At 44.5% G+C, this 20974-nt stretch overlaps 8 protein-coding genes across 8 annotated transcripts; 3 read left to right on the plus strand and 5 right to left on the minus strand.

Moving 5' to 3' along the window:
- Nucleotides 1–6: 6 nt before the first annotated feature.
- On the minus strand, nucleotides 7–6080 carry BYT42DRAFT_556521 (glycogen debranching enzyme). The gene is made up of 9 exons (XM_051566789.1): nucleotides 5875–6080; nucleotides 5662–5771; nucleotides 5212–5324; nucleotides 5095–5127; nucleotides 4491–5026; nucleotides 3800–4406; nucleotides 851–3351; nucleotides 705–785; nucleotides 7–646 (listed from the first exon to the last, which is right to left on the minus strand). The coding sequence occupies exons 2-9, from the start codon at nucleotides 5764–5766 to the stop codon at nucleotides 87–89; spliced, it is 4536 nt and encodes a 1511-aa protein (XP_051427275.1). The 5' UTR covers nucleotides 5767–5771; nucleotides 5875–6080; the 3' UTR covers nucleotides 7–86.
- Nucleotides 6081–6373: 293 nt separating this feature from the next.
- On the plus strand, nucleotides 6374–7047 carry BYT42DRAFT_190728 (uncharacterized protein). The gene has a single exon (XM_051562465.1). It carries the CDS (start codon nucleotides 6512–6514, stop codon nucleotides 6896–6898), a length of 387 nt encoding a protein of 128 aa, XP_051427276.1. The 5' UTR covers nucleotides 6374–6511; the 3' UTR covers nucleotides 6899–7047.
- BYT42DRAFT_556524 (SBF-like CPA transporter family-domain-containing protein) lies at nucleotides 6829–8761 on the plus strand. Its single transcript, XM_051566790.1, has 5 exons — nucleotides 6829–7229; nucleotides 7371–7403; nucleotides 7490–7950; nucleotides 8033–8337; nucleotides 8411–8761. The coding sequence occupies exons 1-5, from the start codon at nucleotides 7196–7198 to the stop codon at nucleotides 8484–8486; spliced, it is 909 nt and encodes a 302-aa protein (XP_051427277.1). The 5' UTR covers nucleotides 6829–7195; the 3' UTR covers nucleotides 8487–8761.
- A 58-nt stretch (nucleotides 8762–8819) lies between these two features.
- Nucleotides 8820–9958, plus strand: BYT42DRAFT_556528 (uncharacterized protein). Its single transcript, XM_051566791.1, has 6 exons — nucleotides 8820–8990; nucleotides 9051–9150; nucleotides 9212–9314; nucleotides 9380–9576; nucleotides 9646–9678; nucleotides 9736–9958. The coding sequence occupies exons 1-6, from the start codon at nucleotides 8881–8883 to the stop codon at nucleotides 9760–9762; spliced, it is 570 nt and encodes a 189-aa protein (XP_051427278.1). The 5' UTR covers nucleotides 8820–8880; the 3' UTR covers nucleotides 9763–9958.
- Nucleotides 9959–11773: 1815 nt separating this feature from the next.
- On the minus strand, nucleotides 11774–12805 carry BYT42DRAFT_190758 (uncharacterized protein). The gene is made up of 2 exons (XM_051562466.1): nucleotides 12762–12805; nucleotides 11774–12693 (listed from the first exon to the last, which is right to left on the minus strand). The coding sequence occupies exon 2, from the start codon at nucleotides 12528–12530 to the stop codon at nucleotides 11922–11924; it is 609 nt and encodes a 202-aa protein (XP_051427279.1). The 5' UTR covers nucleotides 12531–12693; nucleotides 12762–12805; the 3' UTR covers nucleotides 11774–11921.
- On the minus strand, nucleotides 12398–14281 carry BYT42DRAFT_602205 (uncharacterized protein; the record flags this gene model as incomplete). The annotated part of the gene is made up of 7 exons (XM_051571043.1): nucleotides 12398–12693; nucleotides 12762–12792; nucleotides 12859–13308; nucleotides 13371–13514; nucleotides 13585–13661; nucleotides 13906–13922; nucleotides 14240–14281. The coding sequence occupies 7 exons, from the start codon at nucleotides 14279–14281 to the stop codon at nucleotides 12675–12677; spliced, it is 780 nt and encodes a 259-aa protein (XP_051427280.1). The 3' UTR covers nucleotides 12398–12674.
- Nucleotides 14282–17113: 2832 nt separating this feature from the next.
- BYT42DRAFT_542906 (uncharacterized protein) lies at nucleotides 17114–18115 on the minus strand (the record flags this gene model as incomplete). The annotated part of the gene is made up of 5 exons (XM_051565638.1): nucleotides 17114–17199; nucleotides 17268–17298; nucleotides 17338–17559; nucleotides 17634–17893; nucleotides 17950–18115. 5 exons carry the CDS (start codon nucleotides 18113–18115, stop codon nucleotides 17114–17116), a joined length of 765 nt encoding a protein of 254 aa, XP_051427281.1.
- A 169-nt stretch (nucleotides 18116–18284) lies between these two features.
- Nucleotides 18285–20595, minus strand: BYT42DRAFT_556533 (cytochrome P450). Its single transcript, XM_051566792.1, has 10 exons — nucleotides 20304–20595; nucleotides 20165–20234; nucleotides 19980–20101; nucleotides 19744–19906; nucleotides 19347–19678; nucleotides 19266–19293; nucleotides 19143–19201; nucleotides 18954–19073; nucleotides 18600–18897; nucleotides 18285–18534 (listed from the first exon to the last, which is right to left on the minus strand). The coding sequence occupies exons 1-10, from the start codon at nucleotides 20547–20549 to the stop codon at nucleotides 18416–18418; spliced, it is 1557 nt and encodes a 518-aa protein (XP_051427282.1). The 5' UTR covers nucleotides 20550–20595; the 3' UTR covers nucleotides 18285–18415.
- Between the last annotated feature and the right edge of the window lie 379 nt (nucleotides 20596–20974).

A 20974-nucleotide genomic window follows, 5' to 3' on the forward strand; every position in this document is an offset into this window, starting at 1 on the left:
AATGTATCATAATAAAACAATGTTTGCTCGTTGTTTATTTAGTTTGATTAAGTGCTGATAATAGTCAATAGTCGTGTTACGCTGGTTTAACCTTCAATTAAGTCATACATCAAATCTAACAGGGTGGCACTCGACCAGGCCTGGGTCGTGCATGAATCCCAGCAAGGAGCCGCATCCTTGTTTGTCAACTCGGCAAGACCAGCCCATGGATTGACAGTGATTTCTTTACGATGGGCACGCAGGATACGAGCAATGTCGTGAGAAGTGAGAGCGTCAAACTTGAAGCAAGCGCGCAAGAAGAAACCGGTTAACCATAACCATTCGGGACCTTGGTGATAATTGCGACCTTTGGCGACACTGGGATCATCCGAGTCATCGCTGTTGTTGTAGTAAGGTCGGTACTCTTGATCGGCCGGATCTAAAGTACGCATGCCCAAAGGTCCTAAAAGGGTTTCGCTGGTAAACTTGAGGCAGTCGCGTGCATGGTCCTTGTTAAACAACTCGGGAGCCACGCACATCGCCGTGGGGAAATTGGGACGGAATTGATATTCGGTGTACGGTTTGGTAGCTTTCACCACATCCTTGTAGATGCCACGACGATGGATGATCTTGGGAATCACATCGTACTGATCGTCTTCGGATGCATCTGTAACGAAAAAGAGTTTAGATGGCGCTCTGCAATCCCTGCATCCGTCAGTGCTTACCCTTGGGAACGTAGTAGAGACGCTCGAAATTCTTTTGCAAAAGGTCGTTCCAATGTTCATAGGTAATATCCTTACCGTTCACTACAGGTTCCGGTGATATGTTAGCATAATGTACGATAGCATCAAACTACCATAGGTTGACGTACCTTCTACACCAGTCCATTTGAATTTATTGGCAGCATTCAATTCAAGGATGAAACGCAGGGCACTCTTGAGAAGACCGGTGATTTCCACAGGGGCACCATCACGAGGAGTACCGGGCAAGCCCTTGTTGTGAGCCTTTTCGCTTTCACCCATCTTATCCATCCAGGTACCGCAGTTCCAAATATTGCCCCCCACAAGAATACCGGTTTCCCAGTCAACCTCGATATCAATGTTGAAACCGGCATCGGACATTTGTCGATCGATACGATCGCCCGCATTGTGTTCTCTAAAGTGGATACCGTTGGCATGGCGTTCCATGATTTCTTGCATGACCTCAGCGACGGTGGAGGAATACTTGTACGCTTCATCCACTTCAACAAAACGATCGTCTTTGGGGAAACGACGAGGCACCTTCTCTTCAAGAATACGATGACCGTCAGGAGCCAAGTGATAATAGTCTTGGATGGCTTGCATGAAGAACCATACTGAATCACGCGAATTGTAACGAGGATAACGAACCGAATCCAACAAGTTGGGGATCAAGCCGTGTTTGAGCGAACCTGCAAAGGCGATTATGTGTTCTTTGGCGACATCGAAACGACCCGTGACCATGATCAAACCACGCAAAGAGATAAATACGTCACGACCCCAGGTACGGAAAGGACCGTTGGTGAAGTGAGGTAAACCAGCGGCAAGCGAAGGACCTGCTTTCGTAGGATGAAGACCCGTGGAAGGCACCATACCATACATTTGAACACTGGTCATAGCCAAGCGGTGAAGGAAGGCATCCCCATTTTGGATAAGAGGTGACATGCGCGATAAGGCATGGGCGTACACCTTGTCGTAAGCGGTTTTAACTGTCATGGCAAAATATTTGGGAACCAAAAAGTCGGGCATTTCCCTGACCAACTCGAAGCGAGATTGGAACCAGTCGTGAAGCTTCTGCAAATGGGGGTAATGGGGCAAGTGACGTTGCAAGCGGTTCACCACGTAATCCAGAGCCCATGTGCCCTGACGCAAGTTATCGCAGAAGGGGTGGCCCAAATCGTTGGTCTCAATAATCGAGCGCAAGACCGAGATAAAACCTTGCAAGCCAGCATACACCAATTTGCCGTAATTGGGGATATTATACACCCCGTCGCCGTTGGTGGTATCCATTTCCTCGCCCTCGCAGCGGTAAAGAATGATATTGCAGTCCAATAAATCAAGATCCTGGACAACATCATCTTCCATGTAAGAAACCATATCTTGAGCTTTCTGGTAAGTATCGCCAATCGAGGTCTTGATCACTATAATTGAGCCAGGGACAAAGTGATCAGGAAGAATGACTTCAGTGAACTGACCGAGATGATCCTCCTTTTCTTCGAATCGTGGAGAGGGCAGTTCCTCGACGTGGCTAGGGAACCCATGCAAATATTGATTATCGTCGTTGCAGGTGACTGATTCGACCTTGAGCGAACCTCCAAACATGAAGGTGGCTTTGGTGCCGCGAAGTTTAATCGGGGCCAAACCGGTGTGTTGACCGGGGAAAGCGGTACGACTGATCAGGAGATAACCTCGTTGAGAACCTGGATGTTGTCGGTGAACGAGAAGGTAATCGTTTTCTTGGTGAACATGGACCTCGGTGAAACCCTTGAGTGTCATTTCCAGATGAAGATTCTGCAACTGATGCTTCATCTTGATGATGCCTTGATCGTAGTTGGGTTTGGGCTCATAGCATCGGGTCTCGTTGACGATATCGAGCAACTTTGGATAGATTTCATCGTAGCCTTTAACGCTGCCAATGGCGCAGTTGGAAAATGCTACAGCGGCAGCATTGGGCAATGCATCTTGTGGGGTCCGTTTTTGTGCAGGTGTTTCATTATCGTGAGTACAGTCCATGAACAGTGCACGTGGCATGCTGCCTTGGAGGATCGGGATTCGCAAGACTTGATCGTACTGATTGCCTTCATATTTAACCGTTTTCCAGATCATGGCTTCGTCCATGCTTCCGACCGGTTTTCCACCGTGGCGATGGACCAATCTCGATAACTCGTGAGGATCCCACGCTTGCATGGCTTCGCGGATGAGGGAGTGGATACCGAGATGCGACACGAACATGTTGTCCTTTTCAGGAGAACCGGTGAACAATTCTGCAACAACATAAAGGTCCGGACGGACTTGACGGGCTGCATCCAGCAAGTATTCGGCCACGTGAATGGGTGTGGAATGGCAGTTGTCAATGCGGATACCCTGGAACATGCTAGCAATCTGTTCGGTGTAGGTACGCATATGGTGCCAAAGCCAGGGATTCTCTTCTGGGGATTGACCGTAACGAAGCTTGACACAATCCCCCCACACGATCACTTCACGTCGAAGGTAAGCTGACGAATCGGGACCGGCAAAATCTTTGAGCGGGTCGGCATTCCAGATCCAGCCATTGTTGGCTAATTGCATGCTACCCTTGGGATGGGTGGTATCATCTTGGTTCAAGCGCGTAAAGTAGGTTTCTATAAGCGGATTACTTCATGCAAGAGAAAATGAAGCAGAAAGAAATAGGAGAGGTTAGATTCCATCCATGCTGCACCATTTGCTCAGATCACTGATTTTTTGATCCATCATCGCCTCCCTTCCTCATCTGCAAGTCATCCCCTGATTACACTCATGAATTTTTTACTTCTTCCCTGGATTCCACCTTTCAAGCCCCGCCAAACAGCGGGAACCATTGTCATGCACCCATCGTTTGGGAAAAAATAAATACAAAGAAAACGATCGTTTCACCTTCCTAAAACGGATTGTTGCACAGCTTTTCCCAGTCCATCTCATTCCCTGCTTTTCATCTCATCGGCTCCATTTCCGGGTCGCAGCATTTCCCGTTCCTCTTCGGTTTCCCCCCCCCCCAAATTCTCTCTTTTTTCCACTCGTTGGCCCAGTCTAACCCAATGAGAAAGAAAAAAAAAAAGAGATTTTACCTTTCACTGATTTCCCCTAACTTGGGTCCATTGGCATCCAGACGAGTATATGCCAACCGATTCTTGATATTGTCCAATGCTATCCTGACGTCTTCGTCATATTCCTTGTAATGAGGCAAGTTGTATTCATCCAAGAGACGTTGGAACAAGTCGGTTAATTGGTTCACATGGTCATTATTGACATCGTCGATAGACTGCAATCCAGCAATGGCCAAAACAATGGAAAGGGCACGAGACTGATCAACTGATCTATGGAAACGCGTACCGAGATGGCCGGGTTGAATAGCATCCTTGCCCAACAGCGCGGCCTGTTCCTTGAAAGAAAGTTGCTGCGCATGACCGTACTGCGTGGGGTCGCATTGGGTGCGTTCTTGCAGCGATTTTCTGAAAATCTCTGTTTGTTTCTGGACGTCGATGACCTTGTATTCGTACAATTTGAGTTCCTGAATGGTGTGATCCCGAATATAATTCATAATGGCGTCTATATCATGACCAGACTCCACTTTGGACTTTAGACCCAGTTCATGAAGTTTGCCAGATAATTTGATCAAAGCGGTATCCAATTCATACGCAGGGACAAGGTGGGGTGAATTATGGAGATTGTAGCCTAATTCACCAAATTACATGTTTCATTTCCGAATTAATAGTGTACTCATCAATCGGTGCATGCTATATGACGCGACGTCATTACCTGCTTCGGGATGTTCGTTCAAGAAAGCGGAGTCGAAACTGGTATGGTTCCACACGACATCGGAAAGACACAAGATGCCATGATCGGACTGAATGTGTTCAAGCATGTTCTGCATCAATTTGGTGAGTTCTTCGTTACTCTTGTTACGATCCTTCTCGTCAAACAGGTCGAGAGAAAAGGCGAGCTGATCGGCGATGGAGTAAGGTGAATTGGATCCACCACGTTGTTGCATGGGAACGAAATGAATCATGTTGTAGCCTTCGTATTCGATCATATCGATAAGCGATTGCCACTGTGATAAGGGACCCATCCATTTCGGCACCAGAGATAAAATCATTAAAGCGTCCAATGGCAAGAGTGCTTTTTCGGATGTGGCACCCTTTTTCACCCACAACCTCGGTTCGACCACGACATAGCCTGATTGGGAGCGATGCGTTTTCTGGCCAACTTGGTAATCGACATAATACTCGTAAGCGCCCGGGACCGTCAATGCAATATCACAATATGCATGCAGCAAATTGGGGTCTATAATGAAACTAATGGCAATGCGTAGATGACAGTCAGTTTCGAGATGCAATCTCATGCACTCGCTATCTTTGCTTACTTGACGGAATAGAACGTGCTTCGATCAAAGGATCTAATGTGGCCCAAAAAGAAAAAACAGGCAGATACTGTGAGAAAGAATTGATCCGCCTGACCATGGACAAAGTTCAAATCTTACCCTTGGATAGGATAATTGATGTGGAGCATTGCATGATTACCACTGGCGAGAGATCCTGGCTTCAAAACGAATCGCAACAAATCATCTTTCTCGGATAATGGAATCCGGACGTACTATGCAATATGCAATGTCAGCAACGGGCCATGGTAAATGCAATGCGTACATAAATGAGGGAAAATGAGCGAGCCCACACTTATTTTTGTTTTTTGCATCCTTTTTCCCTTCGTTGTGAAAAATCAACCATCCAAATATCAACATAACGCAAAAGGTCCAACAACGAAACGGTAACTTGCATTGTTGTGCATAAAGTGGTTCGATGAGCAACCCATTATCAATCTCTCACGTTTGTTGTTTGAAACTTGATATTTCCTTTCCCTCCCTCCTCCCCCTTTTTTCCCTTTTCCCTCACTGCAGTAACGGGCAAAAACGAAAAAAGAAAAAAACACCTACTGTTTTGTCTGGTTCCGGCGATCCATCGTCATCGAGTGTAAGGGCGTACAAATAAGGGACATCAGTCGAACGAGCCTTGGCGGGCGGAGCGAGTGAAGCAGACATTTCTTCTTTAATAGTGATGGTGACGGACGGTTGCAACCGGCAATGAACACGAATACATTTAGACAAAGTTATTTTTATTTCATGCACTCAAGTTGCAATGATACTTACATGGAAACGGAACAATAGTAATCGACGCACGTACCAAGGAGGTGTGATGTGATCAAAAAAAGGTAAGAAAAATTATTAACTGTAATAAAAAATAGAAAGCAAGCCTAGTCCTTTAATACGAACTTTAAAAAAAAAAAAGGTGGAAGAGTGGACAAGAAAAAAAGAGACCTTTTTTTCGTGATAAAAACAAGAAAAAGAAAAAGAAGGTGTGCGGGTCTCAGATAACGATCTTTTTTCCCTTCTCGGCTGAAAGTGACATGGCCCAATTTTTTTTTCCATTTTGACCGTCCAAAGGAGAGAAAATACGAAAAATAGCATTTTCAAACGCCGCCAACTCCATTCGGGAGGTAGATGTCTCATGCAGACACATGAAAAAAAAAAACCATCAGTGAGAACGCAGCATCGTTTCCTTAACGGCCATCTCCCCACTGTCTGTTGAATGAATAGTCAAATAGACATACGCAAAATGCCCCACAGAAAAACGGTATAGAATAGCTGCACAGAATTTGAGTATATAATACGGCCGAAGCATGGCATCCAATTCCTGGTTCTTCTTTTGTTTCCCTTGGTGCTTGAATTTCACTCTGTCGGTTTTTTCTTTGTTTTCATCGTTCCCAATCCTTCAGACTCTGAGGAAATGATCAACTCTGTGAGTATGAACATGGATGATCCCAACTACTTGACCCATGCACAAACGGTCTCCAAATTCCCAGTCTCCGCCTCATTCTTCAGTGAAAAATCCAATCCAACCATGGTATCCGTCAAAAGATCAAAATGGAAGGAGTCGTATTTGCGGGTGAAGTCTTGCCTACTCCGGCTGTTCATCAAATACTGGTTCTTGCTGGGCCTTGGAGTCGCCATCCTGTTATCCTGGAAATTTCCTAATGTAGCAAGACGAGGCGGTTATCTACGCGCAGAATGGACCATCAAATGGGGTAATTATCAATCAAATGATTCCTTTCTTTCTTTGCTGTTCTTCCCATTTCTGCGCATTGCATCTTTTTTTTTCTTTGTACCACCATAAGAAAAGAAAATTTTACCAGAGCTTGAGTTATCGATTGTTGATGATCGGATTTTAGGAGCGGTCATTGTAATATTTTTGATCTCCGGACTATCGCTGCGCACACGGATCCTCGCCCAGACCATCCTCCGTATCCGACTCCATTTTCTTGTCCAGTTCATCAACCTCGTCTTTATTCCTTTCTTCGTTTTCGGACTCGTCTTAATATTCTTCAAGTTTCATCTCCCTCTCAACTCTCAACTCCTGGTTGGCATCGTCATCGCCGCATCCACTCCGACAACAGTTTCATCGAATGTCGTCATGACCAAAAATGCAAAAGGCAACGAAGCCTCAGGTAACACCAACCGATGGCCATTTTCCTGTTGTACTCAATGCTCACACTGTTGTGCTTCCTTGTTTTTTTCGTTTTTTTTTCTCTCCTCGTCATTTCCAACAACTTGCCTCCTTTAATTTATCATCATCATCACCATCACAGCGCTGATGAATGCCGCTTTCGGAAATATTCTAGGTACGTCATCGAGAAACGCCGGACCAGGAAAAAAAAATCAGTTGCCGAAAAAGTCAATTAAAATTTTGGATGTTTTTTCTCTGTAGGCATTTTCGTCTCCCCTGCTCTGGTTTCCACGTTCCAGGGACCCTTATTGAACGCCACACCTGAACATGAACAAGTCGATAAAACGGGCGATGTGGTAGATTTTGTGTCTGTTTTGAAGCAGCTTGGTGTAACCGTGCTAGCGCCGTTGATCGTTGGCCAGATCGTCCAGTGGATGTTCACCGAACCGGTCGCGAAATTCAAAGTCAAATACCGATTATCGGACGTGAGCAGTGTGGCACTCCTGCTGATGGTGTGGTCGGTGTTTTCCGATGCCATTCACGCAGGTTCATTTTCCGCCGTCACCGTCCAGGATATCGTTGCAGTGGCCATCATTAACGCAGGATTGTATATCCTGTTTTCGCTGGTGTGTTTCGTGGCCGCATTTCTTCCTTGGCGTTCCACATCATCATCATGGGTGCAACGATGGCGATACTCACGTGAAGATACAGTGGCTGTCATGGTATGTTTGGCTCTATTTTTTTTTCTGTGTTATTTTTTGTTGTAGAAACACTGACGTTGCGTTATCTTTTGTGCACTGACAGTTCTGCGGGGCCACCAAAACGGTCGCCATGGGCGTGCCGCTCATCAATGTTCTGTATCAGAACGGCGATCCCGGAACTATTGGTGTTTTATCCACACCCTTACTCCTCTATCACGTTGAGCAACTTATCTTGGGAAATATTGAAGTCGAAATTCTCAAAAAATGGGTCATGCGTGGCCAATCCATTAAGGAATCATCTGTGGCACATGACGAAGAAAACCCGTCTTCTTCCTTTAAACATACCGACATTCAGCCCCCGTTCAGAGTCTACATCCCAGCCTCAGCATCTCCTTACATGTTTCCAAAGTAAGCATTTTACTGCATCTTTACGCTGCCACACTTTTTAGACACTCATGCGCGTCGCTCTTTCCTTTATTAGATCCGCCCTCGGCATCGTCGAGTGCAGCTCGTTCTATCGCAGCTTGCGCCGTGAATATGAATATCTATTCCTGTAGTTTTCCAGTAGCATACCGTTCTCCATTTGTAAAATACCCGCACCCAATGTTCACTTACATCCCATTCTCCCTTACGCCCGCATTGTATCATGTCTTTCTCATAAATAGTCGACCCTTCATCATGCATTCTAACCAAAAAATATCCCGCTATCACTCCAAAACCGAGATAATTCATCCTTTTGCATCCAATTTTAATCTTATCTGATTGTTTTTTGTATTTGTTTCGAATGGCTTGAATGGGCTTTCACTTTTGATTGGTCGTTTAATTTCGGCTGCTTAGAGGCCCGGTTTATGGCTAATTTCAGATCACCGATTGCGCAAGCTCGGAGTTGATAAGTTTTTCAGTCATTGTGATAGAAGCAAGTCATACTTGATATCCGCTCCTCGATTACTAATGTCCTTCCTTTCCCGAACTCTTCAAATCGGTCGACACTTATTCTCATCCTCACGTCCTTCCACTTCTACAATGACTGAAAAAGCCACATTTGCTGCCGGATGCTTCTGGTAAATTCCAAGGGATAACCAATGATGCAATCTTGGATATTAACGATCGCCATTTTTTAGGGGTGTAGAGCATCTCTACAATAAGCACTTTAAGAAAGACGGCATTGAAACCCGAGTAGGCTATATAGGTGGTCACACCGATAATCCCACCTATAAGGAGGTAAACTCTCACAGCAATCAGTAACTTGTATAGATCATGTCTAAATCGATTTGCGATGCAGGTTTGCACCAGCAACACCGATCACGCTGAAGCCGTGGAAATCAGCTTTGATCCGAAGCGAGTGTCTTATGACACACTTGTAGAATTTTTCTATAGAATTCATGGTAAATAAGCTTGGAGATTATGGTATCATATAATCGTGGATATTTAACGCTCTGGGTTATGTTAGATGCTACCACCGTCAATGCTCAAGGTCCTGATGTTGGTTCACAGTATCGTTCCGCTATCTTTTATCATTCTCCAGACCAGAAAGCTGTTGCCGAAAAGGTCACCCAAGAAGTCCAGGAAAAGCATTACAAGGATAAAAAAATCGTTACCAAGATTGAGCCAGCCAGCACTTTTTACGATGCTGAGACGTATCACCAGGTAAGTCGCTCTCGAGCCACAAGTTAAAAATTTTGGCAGCGCATTAACATACTCGGCAACCTATTTTAGCTTTATTTGGAAAAGAATCCTAGTGGCTATACTGTAAGTAACCATTTTTGAATGACTTTATAAATGCATGAAATACTCATTTATCCTTAGTGCCCCACTCACTTCTTGCGTTGGTAAAGGGTTTGCAACCGGTCTGCCGTAAAGTGATCGCAAAAGAAAGACAGATCATGTTTGACGGTGAACGCTTGCTCTAAATGAGTGAATCATTAAAGCATGTATATAACATTGGATGTATTGGGACATAGATGTTGGCAGTATAGACATATACGGGAATCACATTTGAAAAGTTAAAAACGTCCGTCGATTCCTTGAAGCTATGGTTTTTTTTTTTTTTTTTTTTTTTTTGGAAGGTGGCATTAATGGTTGCACAGACACGGATCGCTGATATGCAGGTCAAAGCAATGTGTGCATGACAATTCTCTGGCGTCAGGTGTCTCCACAGTAATCGATCTGTCAGGAACATGCAATTTTGCGAAGTGGAGAACTTTATTCCATCCGGGACTTTTACGTTTTTAAATAACGATATTTGAGTAACTTCTCCATGCAATAACAAAAGTTGCATTGCTGCAAATTAGCTTTTATATTCAGTGATCCATTATATGGTGGGTGGTCGTTCTTTCAATGACATATAACATGGTCCCGTTACGAAGAACAAAACCGCTTTTTGAAAAACCAAAAACTTACTCGTTGCGTTTGATTAAGATATCATTCAGAAAATCATTTTAACTCGGGGATCAGCTCAAAAATCGCTTCACCCCAGAAGTCTGTGCTCGGCTTCGCCTCGCTTTAATAAAACCTTTCATCTACATCAGTTTTTTACTATCAAGCCACATTTGTTTTTTTTTTTATGACCTATCTTGGTGAAACTGCTTCCAAACATGTCATATCATATTGGTACGTGAAAAATGCTCCAGGTCACACTGTCGGCTGCTTATATTTATCAATAGCACGATCTTACATAAGCTTCTATTTATTGATGACTGCTCTGAATAAATTTTGTTTGTAGGCAGCCGAAAAAAAAAACCATGTCTTTGCGACGAAGAATGGAGTCCAAATCCATTTCTTTATTTCATTTGGGAAATATTTTTGCGGTGCCTGAATGATACACAGTGCTGTCGCATTGTGAAACACTGAATGGCCGGCGTCGACCCGTATCGAGGTATACGAATGAAACCGACGTTTCTATAGTTAAATGAGTCAAACAACAAAATTACAAGCTAAGAGCAAAGCCTATTAGCAAAAGATCCAAAGTCATTCACAAATAACAAGAACTGATGGAATATGGGCATATGCATGTTGACATGCATTGCATAGGGAATTCTGGGATCTCCGCCCAAATGTTTTGACCATCAGCCATGATCCATTCATGTTCCTGGATTATGGTCGCTCGTTTCATGCCTGTATCGCTGTGAAAGAGGTATACGGAAGTGGCCGAGGCCAATGGGCTTAATTGGAGAATCAAAGCGTAACATTTCAAGAAGATGAACTTCAAATAACAATACAAGAGATATTTTTTATTTTGAATGGATATTTAGACAGTAGATGATGCAAGCAAGATAATGAAAGTTTAAAAAGAAATAACAGTATGGAATAGATAATAAGCATATAAAAAGATTCAGAGGATGATAAGTCAATACAAGTGTGGCGGAACGAAAACAAATGTGTACATAAATGTGTATAAGAATATGGTTGTGGATTGGTAAGTTGATATGGATGTGTATGTGTATGTAGATGTGGATATGGATATGGATATGGATGATGTGGATGGGTCGCAATATAAATTGTAGTGTCTTGGTTTTTTGTGATGGAGAATTGTGTAGCATATTTTTTTGTAGTTGAGGTTATCGATTGGCCTGAATTTGATGGATGGTACGGTTTCCGCGAAGGCGCCACATCTCGTTTCTTTTTTCTTTTTTTTTTTTTTTTTTGGCTTTTTTGCTTTTCTCGGACACCATTCGTCTTCGTCACACACACTTGCATCGAATGTCAAACTCCGGTTGTAATGCAGTACGTATGCTTGATTGGCTTGATTTGCTTGATTGGCTTGATTTGCTTGACTGGCTTGACTTCCTTGGCTGGCTTGATTTCCTTGGCTGGCTTGGTTTCCTTGGCTGGCTTGACTTCCTTGACTGGCTTGATTGTTCGTGACTGACTCGATTCGCCTGCTTTGGCTTGCTTGCTTTGGCCTCCTTTACAGTAAGGGCCTTACCAGCCCCGCGACGTCGGTGACCGACTGAGTGCGACGCAATTCAAGCCACTTACCAGCTCCAACCCCACTAGCTCATTTGCTCCGTTTCCCCAAGGCGCCCGCACCGCTCCACCCACACAACTGCTCCCCTCCATCCGCCGCCCTCCTTGCTTGGATCTCCAAGCAAACCATTACATTCAGTGAGAAAAAGAAAAAGAAAAGGGGAAAGGGAAGGGGAAGGAAAAAAACCAAGTTGCTGGTCGACGTGCCGAAAACGCCGAATTGTCGAGTTGCCGCAGTGCCGAATGTCGTAATGTCGAATTGCTGGAGATCGTCGTGTCGTGCTGAAATGTCGAAATGCTGGAAATCTTACCTGTCGTAATGCCGGATGTCGAGTTGCTGGATGCCGATTGCTGAATTGTCGAATCGTCGAATTGCCGGTGTGCTGGTCTTCGTCGATCGTCGTGTTGCTGGGTTGCCGGGACTTGGTACGAACGAAAAGAGAGGAGAGGGGGGGAAAAGAGGGAAATAAAAAATATGGGGGAAGGGAAAGGGTAAAGTAGAGAAAGAAAAAGGGGGGGGGGCCAAAAAGAAAAGGTTCCACTGAAAGGGTTTGCGAGTTCCAAGGCTCACTGGATGACTTTGGAGGAGAAAGAACAGCGGCGAGCAGAGACAGTACGAAGCAACCTCGGATCATGTGGGAGCTATCGCTAGCGAAGCCTTCACTGGCAGAGGTGACTTGAACCACGAACTGGAAAAGCAAACCACAAAGGGCTACTCTCCAGCCAAAGCGACACCCGAAGGCGCCACTTTGCACACCCAGCCGGTCGAAGCTTGCAATTCACTGGGTGACGGGACGCCTAATAAAAGAAAAATATGGTTAATATGACTATGTGACTCATATGCTGATGGCTGCTGGGCAACTTACCAGTCAAGGGGGGTGGCGGTGACGACGGGAACTATGGTGCAAATAAAAGAAGTCTTAGTTATACGTTGTAAAAAGCGCACTGAACAAATAAACTGACCAAAAGTTGTTCCCGGGATGCACATATTTGGCCCCTTCATGGACGAAGGGACCAGCCTCTGTGGCTCCTTGATTGGCGCCACCAATCTTAACTGAAGGAGCCACAGAGGCTCAGCTTTGACAACGCGTGCCAAGGGAACGGCGACCGACTTGCCCTTATTGAGGGTCTTTGCCTTCTTTGATGGTCGCTCCTCAAATGGAGCCTGGTCATCGTCGGCTGCCCATTGACGTTTCTTCGGGCAGGCCGACGGAGGAGGACGGACGACGACGGTGGGCTTACCCGCGACCAACTTTTGCTTTTTGGCCGCGGGAACTTGAACGGGTTTATCGTTTTCGGCTGCCCGCTGGTGCTTTTGCGGGCAGACCGAAGGAGAGCAGACAGCAGCCACGTCATTGGCCCGCTTTTGGGCTCTGGGAGGGTGGGCGGGAGGAATTCCCGTCGGCCACAGTTCTAAGTGCGTAAAAAGTTTTGGTGAGTTTTTATGAATTTTTTATTGCGCGGATGGTTCTTACTGGGCAACACCGGTTCGAAATGGGGAGGGCCCAGATGAACCTTGACCTTCTTGCTGGGCCGTTCGTCCGTCTTGCCGATTTCCACGGCGTACTGCTTTCGCTTTCTGGTACGCACGTCGGCGGCTTCTTCAACGTGCGAAAGCTCTACAGTATCAATAATTTGCGTTAAGTTTTCTTAGTTCTGAGACTTTTTCGTTGCGCGCATTGTCCTTACTAGGGAGCACAGGCTCAAAGAAAAACAGGTGGTGCTTCGTGACCGCCTTCGAAATTGCCACAACGTGGCGCTGGCGTCTTTTAAAAATTCGGTGCAACGGATGTTGGACACCCAAGGCACGGGCGCGGGAACAAGCGCGGGAACGAGAGAGAGATCGAGAGAGAGAATGAGGGAGAGAACGAGAGAGAGGACGAGAGAGAGAACGAGAGAGAGGACGAGAGAGAGAACGAGAGAAAGCGTTAAGAAGCATTTTAACTAAAAAGAAAACAGTGAGAAAATCAGGGCAACAAAGCGAGAAAAAAGTTACTGAGCTATACTTACGAGTAAGTCAAGGAATTCTGTAAACAATAAAGAAAAAGAAATTAAAAATTGTCGCGTTTGATTAGAATAAATACTCAAAGAGAAAAAAAAAACCACGTCCTGATTTCCTTTTCTTGAACAATAAAAAAAATTACACTCGAATTTCCTTTTTTGGGCCGCCATTTAACTTAGCGCCAGCACCCTGTAGATTTTCTACTGCCAGAGCAAGCAGTGCTGGCAGTGTGGAAAGCATCAATTTATTTTGTAGCGGTTATTTCGATCAAAATGGGCCAAAAGCGTGCTGTTTCGTGCTGCTACGTGACAATTGCTCCTGGTTACACGATCGCCTGCTTACATGTTTAAAAACATCATAACCGTGAAATAGTATCCTATCCATATTATTCCTCGTATTAGATGTTAGCTGGACTTCACCATCGTATTTCCAATAGATAGCTCGATATGTTGATTTGCATTGTCTCGTTCGGAAGTAACCTTAGTACCTGGATGTCATAATTTCGGGGTTGCACTGATGAAACACAAAGTTTACGGTCAAAGCGTCGATCCGCCCCTGCGTTGACATTTCCCAAAACGGCTATTTCTTGACAAACACGGAAATCAGGAGGCATAAGCGTTGCATCCACATCGTCGCTGTATATTTTCTTGTTCAGGATAAATAAATGGGTTTCTGATCATGACAAGTAAGTTTGTGATGGAAATATTCCATGTTTACATGCATAAATTGGCGGCGGATAATGATCTCAGTTCAAAATTTTAGGTGCCAGTCATGATCCCTCCACATTTTTAGAATCGCCATTTTCTGTTGTCCACATTGATTCGAGATCATTTGTGGAAAAAAAATTACTCAGTAGGACTATCGCATCATACATAAAACGATTCTTCAAAAATCACACGCTTTTTAATGTTTAAGGCAGACAGTACCTGCACCGGGATTACTCTCGAAAAATACCTGGAAACTTCGAAATTGTTAATTTAATTAAGCTTTCAACGTGATGTTAGCTATTTGACGTCTTTCCATATTGCAGGTAAAAAAAGGATTTTATTCTCGCTATCAACATTATCTGCTGGTAAGTTCACAACTAACTTTTCCCTTGCCCATGCCACAAGAAGCATTATAACACGCGAAACACGGAAGATTTGATCAGTCGGCCGAAATCATCGATGTACAGCATCCGTTTACATACGACCCTATCTCCGGCGTAGATGCGCCATGGTATTGGTATTCCGGCTCCATTCATTTTCATCCTTTCCACGATTCTCAACGAGCACAACAGCTTTTCGCCCCTAATTTATAAGAATTGCAACACCATGGTTACACGAACCCACCAAAAATACCTTCATGAATATGTGCTAAGAACAGCCGTACTTCCCCACAGTATCTTTCACCCAGCCTCTATGGCTGGTACGCGTACGACCGATATAAGATCCACTAGCTGTCATGAATAACAACAAATTTTGGGGTACGATATGTCGGCTATGATAGGCGTCGTAGATGGTCGCTGTAGTAGAGCTTCGGGGCCGTCACCGGAAGAATCGTATCAATATTGACAACGGCATGTTGAGTTTCCGGTTTCGGTTTCGTAAGTTGTACCCGAGCTTTCAATCGGTGTCCTACTAATGTTTGGATCTTCTGCATTGATGTACTCCGGAATATAATCCACCATGTCCCGAGAAAAGTTACCAAGCCGCAGAAGCAACCTTCTTTTCTATGCTTTCATTCCACGACCAACCCTACCAAGAAAGACATAAACAATTGTTTTCGTCATCCACACCTTACTGTTGTAGCGATCCATGTGAGACCATTTTGACCTTCTTTGCATGTCCCAATCGTAGAAAATCGCGCCATATTGCTGTTCCCGTCGAACGTTGCAATAACGAACCGTCTATAAGTCGTTCCTCCCTGTCCTAACAACGAAAATAGCGATTCTGTGAGCTGTAATTCTAGGTGAACAGCGTAGAATACCATCACAACAGTAGATGCCCCGAGTCCATAACAATACAATTTCCCCTTTGATACTTTCTCTGGCCACGGCAAATCTGATATATCGGCGGAGCTGCCTTCACGATGAATTCAGTTCATCTCGAGCAAAGGGTGTTTGACAAACTTTCCATTTACCTTTGGAAACGCGGACATTGTTCCGCTTTCCACATCGATCTTAAGATAAAACCGAACCCTATCCATAAATCCTCTCTGAATTCGACCTGCACACGATGGAGGCACCGCTTAAAACGTAAAACCGGATACGCGTCAGTAGATTCACAATTGACAGCTCCCCCATTCCCAATCTTGCTGCATTACTTTACCAAGATGGAATGATTTCCAGAGCTTCCTTTGGACCTTCGAATATTGCATCATTCTTAGCTTTTGGACGATATCAATGGCTGAAAGCAGTAGATCATGTCGAAGCAGTGCGACCACCCCATTTTCGACTTTACCAAATGGAAAAAATCTCGCCACGTCAAGTTCTGACTGATCGATTACAATCTCCGCTCTTCCCTTAAAAAGATCACACGGATTTTCCCCAATATCTCCTCTCGCTCGTTTTAACCAATCTTCATAATGAATTTTAGAATGTAGGACTTAAGAATAAAGCAAACAGTGTATTGTAATATATAGGTCATGTAAGAATTTGTTTTAGAGATATCAGCTTTCATGATGATAGACGAACAGGTAACATAGAAGAAGACAGATGAAGCCATAAATACGGCAAATTTGTCCTCGACACGAACCATAAAATGGAAACAAGGAAGCCAAGAGCAATTGTTACCAACGATACCTTTTTATCAGTCAATTGCAAGGTTTTTCTTGCTTTTTCCTCGTTCCTTGTTCTTCTTTCTTCTCGTATATGTACCGTATGTGTGTAATGCAATTCATACGTCTAAAGGTCGTGGGACAATCGTTTGTTCTTCGTCAAAGTTGGTTCGCTAGCGGTTGTAACCCTTGCTTCCTTCTTCATTCTCCCTTCCTTGCTTGTTGGCTTGCTGACTTAGCTTACTTGCTTCTTGCTTCTCTGCTTCCTAACTTTCTGGCTTCGTGCTTCGTGCTTCATGCTTCGTGCTTCTTGGACTCCCGGCTTTCTTGGTTTGAGCTTCCTTGCTTCTTGTTTCTTGCATTTTTTTTTCTTGCTTCCTGGCTTGAAGCTAGCGCTAGCGAAGCCTTCACTGGCAGAGTTGACCTGAACCACGAACTGGAAAAGCAAACCACAAAGGGCTACTCTCCACCCAAAGCGACACCCGAAGGCGCCACTTTGCACACCCAGTCGGTCGAAGCTTGCAATTCAGCGGGGTGCGAGACACCTAATGAAAGAAAAATATGGTTATATGACTTTGTGATTCTATGTTTTATATGCTGCTGGGACACTTACCAGTCAAGAAGGACGGCTGTGACCACGGGTACTACAGTATAGTCAAATAAAAATACTTTTTTAGTCATACGTTGTGAAAAGCACACTGAACACTGAACTGACCGAAAGGCTTGCCCGGTTTGCACAGATTGGGCACCTTCTTGAATGAAGGTACCGCCTTCTGTGGCTCCTTGTGGGTGGAGGCTTCCAAGCGCAAAAGAAGGAGCCACAGAGGCTCAGCGACGGCAACGTGTGCCTGAGGAGCGGCGACGGTTTTTCCTTTGTTCAGGGTCTTGGTCTTTTCTCGGTGGTTCTTCAGAGGGAGCGTCGTCGGCGACGGCGGCCCACTCACGCTTTTTGTGGACACGCCGAGGGGGGAAGGCTGACAAGAAAAGTGGGGCGCTTGTTGGCCACCGTCTGGCGCTTTGCCGACGGTTCGTCGTTGTCACAGTCTTCGTCGGTCTCCCGCTTGCGCTTCTGCTGGTTGACCGGAACAGGTGCAGGACGTTCTCCCTCAGTGGGCGTTGTCTTCTGTTTCTTCTGTGGTGGTTGGCAGAAGGTTCGTCGTCGTTGTTTTTCATCGTTCGCCCACTTTCGTTTGTCAGGGCAAAATTTGGCGGGCTCACCAAAACCCACAGAGAACAGCTCTATATCATTAATAGGTCCGTTTCTGACGCTTTCTTTAGCTAGAATTGCTCCTTACCGGAGTACACTCCTACGATCTGGGGAGGACTGGGGTAACACTTGATCCTCTTGGTCGGCTGGGCGGGCTGCTTGCGAACCTCCACTATGGGGACCTTGCGCTTGTTGGGACGATAGACGTCAGAAAGAGGCGAGAGAGGCGAGAAAAGAGGCTTTGAGAAATGCATTTAGGCTAGAGAAATAACAAGGTGAGAAATCAGAGTCGTGGTTAGGAAAATACTGCGCGGCATCCACCAATCAGTAAAAAAGTTCTGGAATATGAATCCAAAAAATCGCGCTCATTTGTCTTTTGTGACGTGGAATCTGTGCTAATGCGTTAATTAACAGTATTTCCGGGAGAGATTGAGTAAGCTGTTTTGTTTAATGACGATCTCTTTACTTCTTAGTTATACATGAAGAATCGCACCCAAAACGAGATACAAGTAATAGGTGTGAGAAATAGAATGGTTCACGTGCCAGGATGGCACTCAGTAGCGTTTGGTGAAATTCATCGTCAAGGATTCAGGAGCAGCATTCATGATCGATTTATAGACGAGGCCATTACGATGTATTGAATCTTCAGGAAGGTCCCAGTTGTATTTGCGTACTATTGTAAGTGCCGTGCAGTTAATGATCAAATCGCATACCTGACGAAAACACGAAGACACCTACGCAGCATAGCTAAACAGACGACTTGTTCCATCATGAAAAACTTGGCACCGATACATTTGCGTTCACCATTGCTAAAGGGAAGCCATGTCATGCCCTCGAGTTTATCATTTTCTCCACCCTTGGCAAATCGATCTGGCCTGAATTCACTCGGGTTATCCCAGATATCCGGATTATTTTGAATCGCATGGATATCGATGCTGATAGTTGTGCCTTTAGGGATCAAAGTGTTGCATAGATATAAATCTTTCCTAGTGGTGCGACCCCAAAGCAAATCGACTGTCGGTGCCAAACGCAATGTCTTTAAATAGTGATTATCAGCAAAAACGCAACGATTTGAAAAGATGATAAATTTACCTCCTTGATAACCATACGGAGGTACTCCATTCTTTCGCAGTTATTGTGTATGGGAAGCACGTCCTTTGCACCATCACCAAGTATATCGAGAACTTCTCGACGAGCATTGTCTTGGATGTCCTATGGGGAAAATGTCAAAGGGGGTCCACCTATCTGACAAAGCCGTAGCTGTATACACGGAAAACATACTTTGTGAATAGCCAAATAATATATACAGAGTGACATTACATGGCTTGGGATCTCATATCCTATGCAACACAAGGGAGATTATCCAGGGCAAATGATATATCATTGTAGGCTACAAGATCGTACCAGCTATGAAGGTGGATGCAATATTCTCCTAAAGCTATATAAATTACATATACTTTACATATGTTATTGATGATGACATACCTTTAATTCTCGACTGGAAAGAGTCCCATCATCTCTCATTAGTGCCTCGACCATAATTGTAAGAAGGTCCTTTCCAATTTCTGCACGCTCGATTCCGTCTCCCTGTTGTTGTGCCTCAAGCACTAGTCGCCGTTCTTCCGTCATATCGGCCAATAACTCACTCATACGACTAATGGCATCATTAGTGGTGCTCCGTTCTGGGAAAAACCATCTAGCAAGTAGACCGGATGAAGGAAACAGATACGCAAAAATATCGACCAGCGCTATGCGCATTTCTTGATATACCGTTGTCCATTCTAGTTCTCTTTCTTCCAAAGCTTTAAAATCGAGACCTTGAAAAAATTCGATGAGCCTTAGTTTCTCGTATACTATTTTAAAGGTGATGTACTCAACTTACCAAAGATGCCTAGACCAAATGTGGCCAAGCATACTTTGCGCATAAGATCCATAACTTGAACATCCTTCCCGTCATAGTCGTTTTCGATTGTTTGATATAGTCTGAGCATCACTGTCCCAAAAGCATCCACTGGCATAGCTCGATTAAAGGGCGGATTCATTAGCTAAAAAATAAAAACCATAGAAAAATAAGTGCTTTAGCAAAATTGATCGCGGAGATCCCACGCTCCTGTTTACCTTGGGTTGTCTTCTCCAGCCAGCTTCATGGCACAGCGCGAGACTGTGAGTACCAAAAAATTCGGAGATACGCACTGTGCCTTCAAACATATCCAAACTCGCTGGATCCTTTGGCATATCTTCTACGCAAAGCTGCCAATGTTAGTGTCGTGAGAAAATAGCTTAGACTGGAAGCCAAAACTTACTGGAAAGCAACAGAGATTTGACAGCGACTGGGTCGGCGATGTAAACGGTCCATTCAAAAGGCACTTTGTTCTAGAAAGCGACATGGCAGCTCTTAAGTGACACAAGTTTTCCAGCCTACTAGTTCCTGTAATGCGTTACCAAGTAAATTCCGTTGGACCGTCGTATCACTGGTAGGGTAAGTCGCTCCAGACGCATTTGCGGTGAATCCTTGGCTAGATAGGATTTGATCATGCGCCAATAAGGTACCGCAGGTATATGTCGTAAAGTAGCTGGGACATGGAACACTTTATACACCTTGTAAGCGAGGTACAGACTTATGGCAACGCTTATGTAGGACCATTTCCTTCGTTCGCCAACATATTCCATCAAAGGTGCTGCATTCATAAAGCAAAAAAACAAAAAGTGATTGCAGCGGGTAAAAAAAAAGAAGGGGTAGAAGACAAAGAAAAATGATGCAATTCTGATCAATGTTTCTATTTGGGAATTTGATTATGCACTATACAAATAAGAGATCACGTTTCCAAATTTTGGATATACTTGCTTTGCATATGCTCCTGTTGACTTTTTAAATGTGGTGCATATCACTGAAGGAAACTGATGCATGCCAAATAATGAAAATTTCAGAGCGTGAGAAAAAAAAAGTCCGCTTGGTATCACAGACATTATTAGTCAGTTTTCATGAAAAAGCGAGCGCTGAAATTTCGAGGATCACTGTATCAGTCAATAAACGAATAATCAATGTTGCCTGCAGCATAGTGTGCGTGTCAAGGAAAGAAAAACCAAGGATAAAAACCATGGCGATCGACAAC

This window comes from Radiomyces spectabilis, assembly GCF_025331425.1.
Source record: "Radiomyces spectabilis strain NRRL 2753 chromosome Unknown BYT42scaffold_2, whole genome shotgun sequence".
Lineage (NCBI taxonomy): Eukaryota > Fungi > Mucoromycota > Mucoromycetes > Mucorales > Radiomycetaceae > Radiomyces > Radiomyces spectabilis.

What these genes read in the sequence shown, in the direction of transcription:
- BYT42DRAFT_556528 (XM_051566791.1), top strand. Translation starts at nt 8,881, where the DNA reads ATGTCCTTCCTTTCCCGAACTCTTCAAATCGGTCGACACTTATTCTCA. An exon ending in ATAATCCCACCTATAAGGAG is followed by an intron (nt 9,151 to 9,211) that starts GTAAACTCTCAC and finishes TTTGCGATGCAG; the next exon opens with GTTTGCACCAGCAACACCGA. An exon ending in AGAATCCTAGTGGCTATACT is followed by an intron (nt 9,679 to 9,735) that starts GTAAGTAACCAT and finishes ATTTATCCTTAG; the next exon opens with TGCCCCACTCACTTCTTGCG.
- BYT42DRAFT_556524 (XM_051566790.1), top strand. Translation starts at nt 7,196, where the DNA reads ATGACCAAAAATGCAAAAGGCAACGAAGCCTCAG. An exon ending in CGCTTTCGGAAATATTCTAG is followed by an intron (nt 7,404 to 7,489) that starts GTACGTCATCGA and finishes TTTTCTCTGTAG; the next exon opens with GCATTTTCGTCTCCCCTGCT. An exon ending in AAGATACAGTGGCTGTCATG is followed by an intron (nt 7,951 to 8,032) that starts GTATGTTTGGCT and finishes GTGCACTGACAG; the next exon opens with TTCTGCGGGGCCACCAAAAC.
- BYT42DRAFT_190728 (XM_051562465.1), top strand. Translation starts at nt 6,512, where the DNA reads ATGATCAACTCTGTGAGTATGAACATGGATGATCCCAACTACTTGACC.
- BYT42DRAFT_556521 (XM_051566789.1), bottom strand. Translation starts at nt 5,766, where the DNA reads ATGTCTGCTTCACTCGCTCCGCCCGCCAAGGCTCGTTCGACTGATGTC. An exon ending in CGCCGGAACCAGACAAAACA is followed by an intron (nt 5,325 to 5,661) that starts GTAGGTGTTTTT and finishes CATATTGCATAG; the next exon opens with TACGTCCGGATTCCATTATC. An exon ending in ATCAATTATCCTATCCAAGG is followed by an intron (nt 5,128 to 5,211) that starts GTAAGATTTGAA and finishes GGGCCACATTAG; the next exon opens with ATCCTTTGATCGAAGCACGT.
- BYT42DRAFT_556533 (XM_051566792.1), bottom strand. Translation starts at nt 20,549, where the DNA reads ATGAATGCAGCACCTTTGATGGAATATGTTGGCGAACGAAGGAAATGG. An exon ending in GCTGGAGAAGACAACCCAAG is followed by an intron (nt 19,907 to 19,979) that starts GTAAACAGGAGC and finishes TTTATTTTTTAG; the next exon opens with CTAATGAATCCGCCCTTTAA. An exon ending in TTTCCAGTCGAGAATTAAAG is followed by an intron (nt 19,294 to 19,346) that starts GTATGTCATCAT and finishes ATATAGCTTTAG; the next exon opens with GAGAATATTGCATCCACCTT.
- BYT42DRAFT_190758 (XM_051562466.1), bottom strand. Translation starts at nt 12,530, where the DNA reads ATGATCCGAGGTTGCTTCGTACTGTCTCTGCTCGCCGCTGTTCTTTCT.